The 10887-nt window shown below is 36.6% G+C and overlaps 1 protein-coding gene across 2 annotated transcripts in view; it reads right to left on the reverse strand.

Moving 5' to 3' along the window:
- Positions 1 to 10662, reverse strand: part of LOC131164377 (uncharacterized) — a 32802-nt gene extending 22140 nt beyond the window's left edge. Inside the window, exons 1-3 of one of the 2 annotated variants that reach the window (XM_058121518.1) lie at positions 10374 to 10662; positions 10126 to 10272; positions 9927 to 10024 (exon numbers count right to left, since the gene is read on the reverse strand). In XM_058121518.1, coding sequence (XP_057977501.1) covers positions 9927 to 10024; positions 10126 to 10272; positions 10374 to 10478 — 350 coding nt within the window. In that variant the 5' untranslated portion in view covers positions 10479 to 10662. The remainder of the gene's footprint in view (positions 1 to 9926; positions 10025 to 10125; positions 10273 to 10373) is intronic. The other variant, XM_058121519.1, reaches the window with a different exon arrangement.
- Positions 10663 to 10887: the final 225 nt, after the last annotated feature.

Raw genomic sequence — 10887 nt, forward strand, 5'->3', positions numbered from 1 at the left:
AACTCCTAAAGAGTTTCACCAAATAGCCGTGAAAAGGATCTTAAGATACCTGATAGGTATTATTGACTTAGGTTTGTGGTATCCTAAGGACACCGTCTTTAAGATGATAAGCTATTTGGATGCTGATTATGTTGGATGTAAGATTGATAGAAAAAGCACAAGTGGGACTTGTCACTTTCTAGGACGGTCTCTTGTCTCTTGGTTCTCTAAGAAACAAAACTCCGTAACTTTGTCTGCTGCTGAAGCTGAGTATGTGGCAGCAAGTAGTTGTTGTGCACAAACACTCTATATGAAACAACAATTAAAAGATTTTAATTTAGAGTATTCAGCAATTCCTATAAAGTTTGATAATACAAGTGCAATAAACATCTCCAAAAATCCCATATCACACTCAAGAACCAAGCATATAGACATAAGGCATCATTTTTTAAGAGGTCATGTGCAAAAAGAAGATATTATACTTGAATTTGTGAATACAAGTAACCAAAGGGCAGATATGTTTACCAAACCTCTTCCAGAAGATAGATTTATATCCATAAGAAGAGAACTTGGCATATTACACAACAGGGAAGTTGCTTAGAAAGATACATGATGAGTGCTAAGAGAAAACTTGAAAGATAGGTGAGGTTAGGCGACTGAGCCATAAGCCCCGATCAACTGAACTCATTTTGACTCTCTCAATTTTTCAGGATCAGTAAGGTCAGGCGACTGACCCTCTGGCCCTCAGTCGACTGACATGCTACTGTCTGGGAAAAATTAAAATGCGCTAAATGTCAGGCGACTGACCTTCAGTCGACTGACTGAAGGGATTTTAAATACTTAAAGTGCGCGAAACCCTAACTCTTCAGATCCCCAGTCAACTGACTCTGTTTCTTCACTCATCTGAACTCATTCTTCTTCGATCTCAAGTGATTCTACACTCAAAATTCACCGATTAAATCGTGAATTTCATCTTCCCACATCCTTCCCAAGAACAAAAAACACGGCAAATCGTGGTTCTACCTCAGGAAAGGATGACGACAGTATTGAGAAGTGGCTTGGTGCTCCTCACGCCAAGCAACGGTATCGCAATCGCCTTCGAACTACGGAGCCTATCCTTGGTAAGGTTCTAGATATCACGTTCTTTGAAACAAAATTTTCAAATATCCTACCCATACTTAGGAACATAGGACGGCAAAATTTTATCACGTATCAAGCCAAAGGACTTTATCCAAACTTGGTTAAAATCTTTTACGCAAATTTAGATCAAGGTGAGTCAGTAATTTCTACCGAAGTTATGGGAAAATCCATTGCCCTTACTCCAGAATCCTTGGCCCCTATTTTCCATATTCGCCAAGGAGAATTTGATTGTCCTAACTTTGGGCAATCGTGGATTATGGAACAAGACTTTACCACTGAAGAATTCCTGCCACTTATCATGACTGAAGCTCCAATTTACTTTGGAAATCCTCCACCATACAAGCAATTGAACCTCTAGGCACAGATTCTTCAAAAGATTATCACGTATAATATTTTGCCTCACACTGGTTCTCATGACTATATGTCATATTTCGATTGCTTTGTTATGTGGTGCTTGTTGAAAGAAAAGAAGCTTGATTTATCAAGTTTAGTTCTTAAGTGGATGCTCTCAAGATTGGAAGCTCGTCGTGTAACTCTACCTTATGGTGGAATTCTTAACCTCCTCATTGCTCGTCTCGATGTAACCTCTCCCACTGAGTTGTTTATCAAACGTACTTGATATGATCTTTTATCCTCCACAACACTCAAACAAATGGGATACGAGAAACAGGAGCAAGGTTAGTTTCAAAAAGGCGGAAGACAACCAAGACAAGCTGTTGAACCAGCTCCACCTCATGTTCAGCAACCAGCACCTCAGCTTGATGCACCTTCATGGTTTATGTCTTATCATCAGCAGTTCACGGACTTTAGTACAGAAATGCATGCTAACTACAGCTCTCTTCAGGCGCACTATACTTCTCTAGACCAAAGACTTGGCCAAATTGAACAGCATATGACCGGCACTTCCTCTTCACGGGGAAAGGCTCCAAAGGAAGTTGAGTCTGATGGAAGTAAAGAAGGAGATGAAGAATAAGGAAAAGATGGTGAGTCTAATAATGAAGATGTTGGAGACGCTTAGATATATTTGCTCTTTGAACATTCTGAATTTCTACTAAAAACAACTTTGTGCACTATTTTGTTTTTACAGGCTTATTGCTCTTGTTGCTTATCTCTTTGAAGCATGCTATTAATATCTTATGTTTTGTTTTAACTTATTGATTATAACATGATAAATGGTATTCTCTATGTATGAGCTTATTGCTTTATCTCTTTTTGATTGATGTCAAAAAGGGGAGAACTTTTGAGCAAAACTAAGACAAACCTGAGACAGAAGTAATATAAAATTGAGATATACTCTGAAAATTGTCTCTTGAAGTTTGACTTGACAAATGCAGCACAACTAAGACATATATTGTTGATAGTCATAGATCTTGAAAAATGAAATAACGTGGAATCTAAAAATGAATCTGATGCTATCTGATAAGTTTTTGGAAACAAAATTATAAAAGCATATGTTGTTGCACGATAAGGCGACTGACCTATTCTAGTCAGGCGAGTGACCTTTTTATGCTGAAATAAATTGGAAAAACAGAATAGGCTCAATCGACTGACCCTATGAGTTCAGGCGACTAACCCCATTCTGACTTTGAAATCTCGCTGGATTTTAAAAGATCAGGCGACTGACCCTGATAGTCCAGTCGACTGAACTTCGTAACGGTCAAATTTAACAGCGAAGAAAAGTTTCTAAATTTGATTACTTGGACCCCAAATTTTGTAATAACTTGGGAAATACTCAAAGTAACTTGGGGAACACAAAATAGAAGCTTTTTCCATCTATAAATACATGGGAAAACCTAAAGATTCCATACACCAACAATTACAATCAGCTATCAAGCTATATTGTTCATACTCTTCAAAATCTTATTGCAAATACTTTGCTAAAGTTCTTGCTGATCAAATCACACGGTTCATTGCTCAATTACCAAGAAATTCAAATCTGAGAAAGAACCCAGTGATAAATTTCTGAGCTTCAATTCTTTCCATATTGATGTTTAATTGATGTATATTTATTGTACATTCAATTATACTAATCAGCTCTTTTGAGAGTGTCATTGTACACCAAATTTTTTCTTTTTTTATTTTTGACGGTTCAGGTTATTGAATCATTGGACTAGCGAGAGGGGATTCTTGCTAGAAAGATTTGCTGACGGTTCAGGGGATTGGATCATTGGAATAATGAGAGGAGATTCTTGTTAGAGAGGTTGTAACTTTGGTCTAATAAAAAAGTTGAAAAAGGAAATCCTCACAGCGGTTTGCTTAGGGCAAGGACACAGGTCTTGGACCGAACCTTGTAAAAATATGGTGTCACTCTCCTTACCCTACTCTCTTTAATTTTCTGCATATATAAATTGCGTGGATGTTTACTTAATTGCTGGAAATTAATTTGTCATTGGGAATTGCGGAAAGGGAGTACGTTGATTGATAAATATCAAAGTTCATTAACTTATTAATTGGTTGATTGAGTTTTTTATACAACTCTGAAATTTGAATTGTTTTTATTGCTCAGCTGACATAAATCTTGAGAAATTCAATTATGTTATAATCTGAAAAGTAAAGCTGAGATTAATTTTTTGAAAAGATTTTGAGCTTGAAACTGAATATTAAAGCTGAAACTTAGTTATTTGTCAATCTAAAAATAAGTCTTGATCACATATTTTTTCATTGATTTTGAGTTTGAATATTAGAGAAAATTTGAAAATTTAACTAAGCTGGTCTTTAATATTGAACTTGGTATAATTGTCGGTTAAAGTTCAAAGGACTCTTGATCATTGTGTTTGTGTGTGACAGCTGAAAAGAAAGATAGCTGGGTTTCAAAATTAACTAAAGGAACTTATAAAAAGAGTTTGTACAAAAAAATTTAAATCCCAATTCACCCCCCCCCCTCTTGGCAGTACACCTTACTTTTCAAATGGCAAAGTCACGGCCACATCCACATGCCTTTTCCAAGGGAATCGGCTGTCTTCCAGCCAGTAAAGATAAAGCACGTTGCTTGAGAGGGTCAAAGAGGTCCAATGAAATTTCGCATGTCCCAAATTTTAACAGTTCAGCCATTAGCACCTCTCACACACATCATCCTGGAGAGAATCAAGCACAAAAGGGAATTTTCAAGTGGCAATACAGTCAAGAAAGGGTCAACTGCCAATCAGAGAAACTTGTCAAATAGAGGAAGGTTCAGGGAGGTCGTCAAAGAAGCTGCCTGCTTTTCGACTATAAATGGAAAAGTGAAGAAGGTGGGTGTTTAAACAAATATGGGTCAAAGGCTTGACCCTGGAAGCTCGTCTCTTCCTGCTGTGGAAGGATTGAATGAAGTTCCTTCAAGCCTCAATCCATTCTTTTGCTTCTATTATTTTTATAAGAAAAACATATAAACATGTGTTCCCATTATGCATATGCCTTCTTAGGCAAGGCGTCAAAGACGCTTCTTTTTTGCTTCAGTGCGCCTATCCAGAAAATGCATTCCCCTTTATGAACTTGTGCCTTTAGCGAAGCGCCTTGATGCATTTTGGCCCCAAAACACCCTGACGCAAGCCTTGAAAAAACACTTTTCAAAACACTGGATAAGACAAGAAAGAATTGAGACAGCAGATTTATAGCATGCAGGAGTTGGACATGTAAATTATAACAACCTAAAAATAATGATTGAGAATAAGAGATTGCCATGCACAACAGCCTCCCCAAGTAGATATTCAAGAAGACATTGTGTGATGCCAGTACGGGAAAGCACACAGTTGCTATATAAGGAGTCAAAGTTCGAGGCTAAGACACCTCTTAGACTAGTTTACTCTTATGTATTTGGAAAAGTAAAATATACATCCATAATCATCTTTTAAATACATGATAACCATCATAGATGATTTCTACAAGTACGATTGGGTTGATTTTAAGCATTAAACAAATTTAAATAATTTAAGAAGATGACAAAAAAAAAAATAGACCAAAAAAATATGATGTCTATGAGAGTTTACATTAAATGAGTTCTTAGATTGTGAGCAAGAATGCAACATACACCAATAGTTCACTTGTCTAAACACACCACAGCAGAACATAGCAGAAAGAAAGAACCAACATCTTGGAGAAGTATGCTACATGCCAAGAATATGCCAGCCATCTTGATTGCAGGCTGTGGAATGAATCACTTTCAAGTATTTGGCAGTGTATGTTATCCATTCACGCCAGGTCATTTAAGCAACAAGTTTGGCAAGAAGGCAAACTTGTTGCATATTTTTTGACTATGATAATTGATGGGACAGAGGCAAATTGTTGTGATCCCACAACAAGTTGATGCTTTACCTCCATGAATCTCATGTTTGGTGTGGTATCAACGTGGTGGTCATTATAGGCAATATTATTTTTGGACACAATGGAAGTTGAGAAGTTGGAAGAGAAAATGCGGGAGCAGACTCAAAATCACAATGCTCAGCCAAACCAAGAGAGGGTTAAAGAAGTTGAACATTGAAAAAGTCAAACTAGAAAAGAAACTAGAGCTAAGTCGCCAGAAATAAAAAAAGCAAAAGGTCCATGGCAGACAGGAACACACCACACATAAAGTAGACAATGAAAGCAAAAGACCAAATATGCAAATGCAGCTTTAACTGAAGAAGATGGAGAACAAGAGCCACAAAGAGTGGAGGAAGGCTATGGAAGAAGAGATTCAAGCACAAATGCATAATGAGACATGGGACTTGGTGCCAAAGCCTAAAGATGTGAAACCCATCTCTTGCAAATGGGTTTGCAGAGTGAATATTCGGCCTGATGGATCAATTTAAAGGGCATAAAGCTTGGTGGATGCCTTGAAGATTCTCTTAAAAATATCGGCTAGACTATGATGAGACATTTAATACAGTAGCAAAAATGAATGTGTCCTGCTTGCATTTATTGCATGCAACTCTTGGAGGCTTTGTCCAATGGGCATGAAGAACGCATTCTTGCATGGAATGGAATTGAGACATATAGATGGAGCAGCCTAAATGGTTTCAAAGCAAGGCTCATAGAGCTACATGTGAAAATTAAAGAAAACATTGAATGGGTTAAAAACTTAAAACAAGCACTAGCAGCCTGGTGCAGTAAGAAGTATTCGTAGTACAAAATGGCTACACAGTACCCATAGATTCAAGTTTGTTCATAAAGGCCCAAAGAGGAAGGCTAACAATAGTGCTTGTCAATGTTGATGATCTGATCTCTTATTGGAGAAGATTGAACGAAGATACATCAAAACAAAGCTAATTTTTTCAATTCTAATCTAAATGATCTTGGACAGCTAAACATTTTCTTGGTCTCCAGGTGCAGCGAACCAATGAAGGATTTTTCTTATGTCACCAGAAGTATGTTATTCTTTAACATAAATTAAGGATGTGTTCAACTGCAAGACCACAAACCGCTCTCAAGTCGAATGACAGCAACACTTTGTTCAGTTGAATGCAAGGACTTAGAAGATGTTTGCCAATACTGGGTGGATTGATCTACCTCACAATGACATGACTAGACATATCATTCGCAATCATATAGATGCAACGCAACAAATTTTTATGTATGTGAAAGGAACTATCAACTTTTGGCTATAATTTAGTACAAGAAAAACATGTGAAGTAGTAGGGCATTGTGATCAATTATGCTCATGACCATGACCCGCGCTATCCAACTACTAAGCATGTTTTCAATATTGGCTCCACAACAATCTCTTGGTGTAATAAAAGACAACCACCAATGTCACTATAAACTAATGAGGTAAAGTGGGCAGCAACGATGCGGCCACATGAAAGTACTAGTTAATGCAGCTTATAAAGGATCTTCACCAACCAACATAGTAGTTATAATCATACAAATCTTGATTCGAATCGTATGATACATATAAAGAAAGGCATAAATCAGCCCGAATCACATGGCAGAATCGCAGAAGGCTGCAAATTGAGGTGAATCGTACATGAATTGGTGAATCTAATCGTATCATATGAATCATAAGATTTAGATCCAACTACTATAGAACCCAACTTACGTATTTTTGAACTTTTTTTCTCTTTTTATGAAGGCCTTCTATTTGCTATATACATGAGTTATGTCCTTTTAGAGAAAAGAAGGAAATATGTTGGCCATCTCATTCTGCACCTTCCTTTTCTGCCATTAGATAAGATTAAAAGAAAACCAGAGTCAGAAAAGGAAACCATGTGAAGAGAATCAAAGTTGAGAAGGTGGGTGAGCTTTTGGTTGGTGCATTGCCTTCTTCACATTCTAGATGTAAAGGTCTATTTTTATTAATTTTTATATTTTTATTTTTTTTTTATTTTTTTATTTACTTCTTCTTGTTTTAGTCGTTAGAACAAACCCATGCAACTAAAAATGACTTTTTTTTACTTAACACCATAAAGTTCAAATTTTTATTGTTTCCTATTGATTCATTCCTTTAAAAACCATAAAGTTCAATTTTCATTAAGTTTTTTCTAGTTTCCTCTCCTTATTTTTTTAAAGAAAACAATACGAATGAATTTTGTCATTATACATGTAAACTTACAACAAAAACATCAAGTCTAATTTTTAATAATTTTTTGTGGGTCTTTATCTTTTGTGTGTGTGTGTGTGTATTTTGAACTCTTAGACTTATTGCTTTAGTTTTAAGTCACATAACACGTGTTACAGTTTCAAAGAAACTAGCTTAGCTTGATACTTGATAAAGATGGAATGGTAAGATCACAGCTTGTATTGAAGTTATCAAATCCATCTAGGAGCATATTCAAGTATTCCAAACTTTGAGTTGAAACCAGGTTGGAAAGATTAAAGGCTAATGGGAATTTGTTAAATAAAGTTGTCGTTGATTACTTTGAGAACACTTTAATATCCTTTGTGATAGGCAACAAAGAAATTGAATATTAATGGTAACTTTTAGAAATACCACCCTTACACTTAAAACTACCCCTGTTACAATATCCTTGAAATCTCTTCAAAAATGTGCCCTCGTGTCAAACAACCCAACTCTTCCAAAAAGATAATCACTTCCAATATTGATTGACCTTAAGACCTTGTAGTTCAAGCCAAAGTAACAAGTTTTGCTCTCATGAGAAAGCTGGATTTGTGACTATTGGACTGAATCTATCATTTCATTCAATAGGTTGCCTACGTACCCCTTTTAAAGGATCAAGTCCAACCTGTGGTTCAGAATCAATTTAGGGGATCAAATTTCTTATGCCTCTTTTGTTTTGTTTTTTTTTTTTTAATACTCAATGGCATAAAGAGAAACTTCAACTTTATTGATTATTAAATGGTCATTACATCATTTTTGAATATAAAGCTAAAAGTACATGTCAAGACTCAAGGATAGAACTTCTTGATTAGATTATAATTGAAAGGCGGTGCAAACTCTTCATTGTCCATGTTAGCTAAGATCATAGCTCCTCCTCGTAAGAAAACCTTTTCACTACATAGGTACCTTCATAGTTTGGAGTAAATTTTCCTCTAGGATCATTTCTGTTAGCATGAATATTTTTCAATACGAAGTCTTCCTTCTTAAAGTTTTGAGGATGAACCTTCTTATTGTATACCTTGTTTACAGAGCCCTTTTTCCCTTTTATATCAATATATTTACGAGTTAAATAGATCATGGTAGTATTTAGACCTACAAAACTTGCTTCAAAGGCAAGCACCATACCGATTACCAACATAGTTGGTACATATTCTTTGAAATTTGAATATCTTTTTATATTTTACTATTAGTACATATATGCAAGCAATTTGGAACTAAACATTCAAATTTTATATCAAATCTTACAATTCAATTTGATTCTCGATTCTCAATCCATGAAAATGGGATATCGATTCATGATTTAAATCTCGATTTGACAACTATGCCAACCAATTGATTGCCCAATGCAAGTACACTGTGGTACGATACACTTGACACGGAATTCCAGACAAGAACTAAGCATGGGGAGGTGTACTGGCACTTCATCAAGGAGAAAGTAGTGTAAGGTGACATTGAGACAAGCACATTAAGGCCAAAGAGCAAGAAACAGACTTTTCTAAAGCGCACAACTGTAAGATTAGGAGGAATGTTCAAAGAGCCCCAACTCTATCTCTCTCTATTAATATGCATGTTGGTGTGCTGCTGTGAGAAGCCTCAAGAATATTTGGAGTCGATATAAAAACTGACTTTGGCTAGTATATAAGAAGCTTAAAGCTCCAGTTGCATGAAAAGAAAAAAATGTGAGCAAGTGTGTGCAGAAGTAACAAGTGAAGTCATAGTGGCTACGGGTGTTGGGCACCAATCTGAGAGTCGGTGGGACATGTTTGAGTGCATTTAAGTGTATTGGACTTTGAGTGTCAGTTTAGATGTAGAGTGTTTCTATAATTTTTGATTCTCGACCTTTCATTCAATCATCCATTACAACAAGGGCATGAGCTTCTATGTTCAACAGAGCATTTGGTTCACACATTCTATGTATTCTCACTGGAAATTCCTAGCAAGTTCTTCCCATAGTATTGCAATTTTAAAGACAAGTTTTCACAAATAAATGAGCATGCACGAAATCCATTACAATGTGGAATATTTCAGTTGTACTTAATAAATATGACATAAAACAAACATATCATTTACATGCTATGAAACTGCAGACAAAAACAAAAACACAAAAAGAGGAAGAAAAAAAAAACAAAAAGCCAAACTCTCAAATAAAAGTAACATATCACCAGAAAGGTAGAGAGTGAGAGGAGTATCCATTTTAGTATTGAAAGAAGCAACGTATCAATCAGGAAACGTGCAATTTGGAATTAACACTCTTCAATCTGTTGAAGCAACAGATATTCAAAAATTTAGAACTAACCGCGGCCGCAACCTCGCAATCTCAAACTCAATCTCCTGAGCCTCGGTATCGAGAAAATACTCAATCAGCTCCGCAGAAGTATCCGGAACCAGCCGCGACTATAATGACCAGCACACAAAGGGAGCAATCAGAAACATAGTAAATATAAAAAATTACAAATCCCAATACAAGGAAATTCAAAAACCAGACAGCGGATTACTTGTCGGAGAGAAAGGCGGCGCTCTTTCTCTTCCCGGACTTGGCGTTCAAAGGCCTCTCTAGCTTCGGCGTCTCTCTCCAACCGTCTCTGAAACTCTCGTCTAGCGATGTGCCCTGTTTGGGGGGGCCCAAATAGGCGCTCTGGGTCCTTCCTTTGCATAACAAGATTCAGAAATAGATATACAAAAACACGACATAAACGCATAAACAAACAAACGCGCGCGCGCAGAGAGAGAGCGAGAGAGATACCCATCCTACGCAAGAGATTCTGGACCTTGAACGGCCTGGAGGCGTTGCCGTACGGAAAATTAGGGTGGCGTTGATGTTGCTGGGGCCAATGCTGATAGCCGCCATTGCTAGCCCTTCTAAGCTCTAAGCCTCCACCACCAGACCAACTGGCTTGCCTTCTCTTATCCGTTAGGAGCTGGGAAGAGAAAACCAAAAAATACAACTTGATGCCCGTTGGTTCCTCCAATCGGAAAACACAACAAAAGTACAAAACTGTCAGTAAGTAGAAGTTATTGAACTTAAAAAGCTCAATTCCACGAATCATAAGCCGTATTAGTTGTGGAAGTTAATTTTTATTTTTAAAACTCTTTTGTGTTATCTTCCTAAATTCATTTACTAAATAAACTATATTAAATAACCGACCTCCCATCAATCCTACTAAAAGTGAAGTCAATTTCTTTTCTTAGTTCAAGTTTTTTTTCTTCTCCTCCAATTGGTCTTCTTCCCCTCTCTCTTTTTTTTTTATTGTATCATT

The sequence above is a fragment of the Malania oleifera genome, chromosome 9 (genome assembly GCF_029873635.1).
Source record: "Malania oleifera isolate guangnan ecotype guangnan chromosome 9, ASM2987363v1, whole genome shotgun sequence".
Classification (NCBI taxonomy): Eukaryota; Viridiplantae; Streptophyta; class Magnoliopsida; order Santalales; family Ximeniaceae; genus Malania; species Malania oleifera.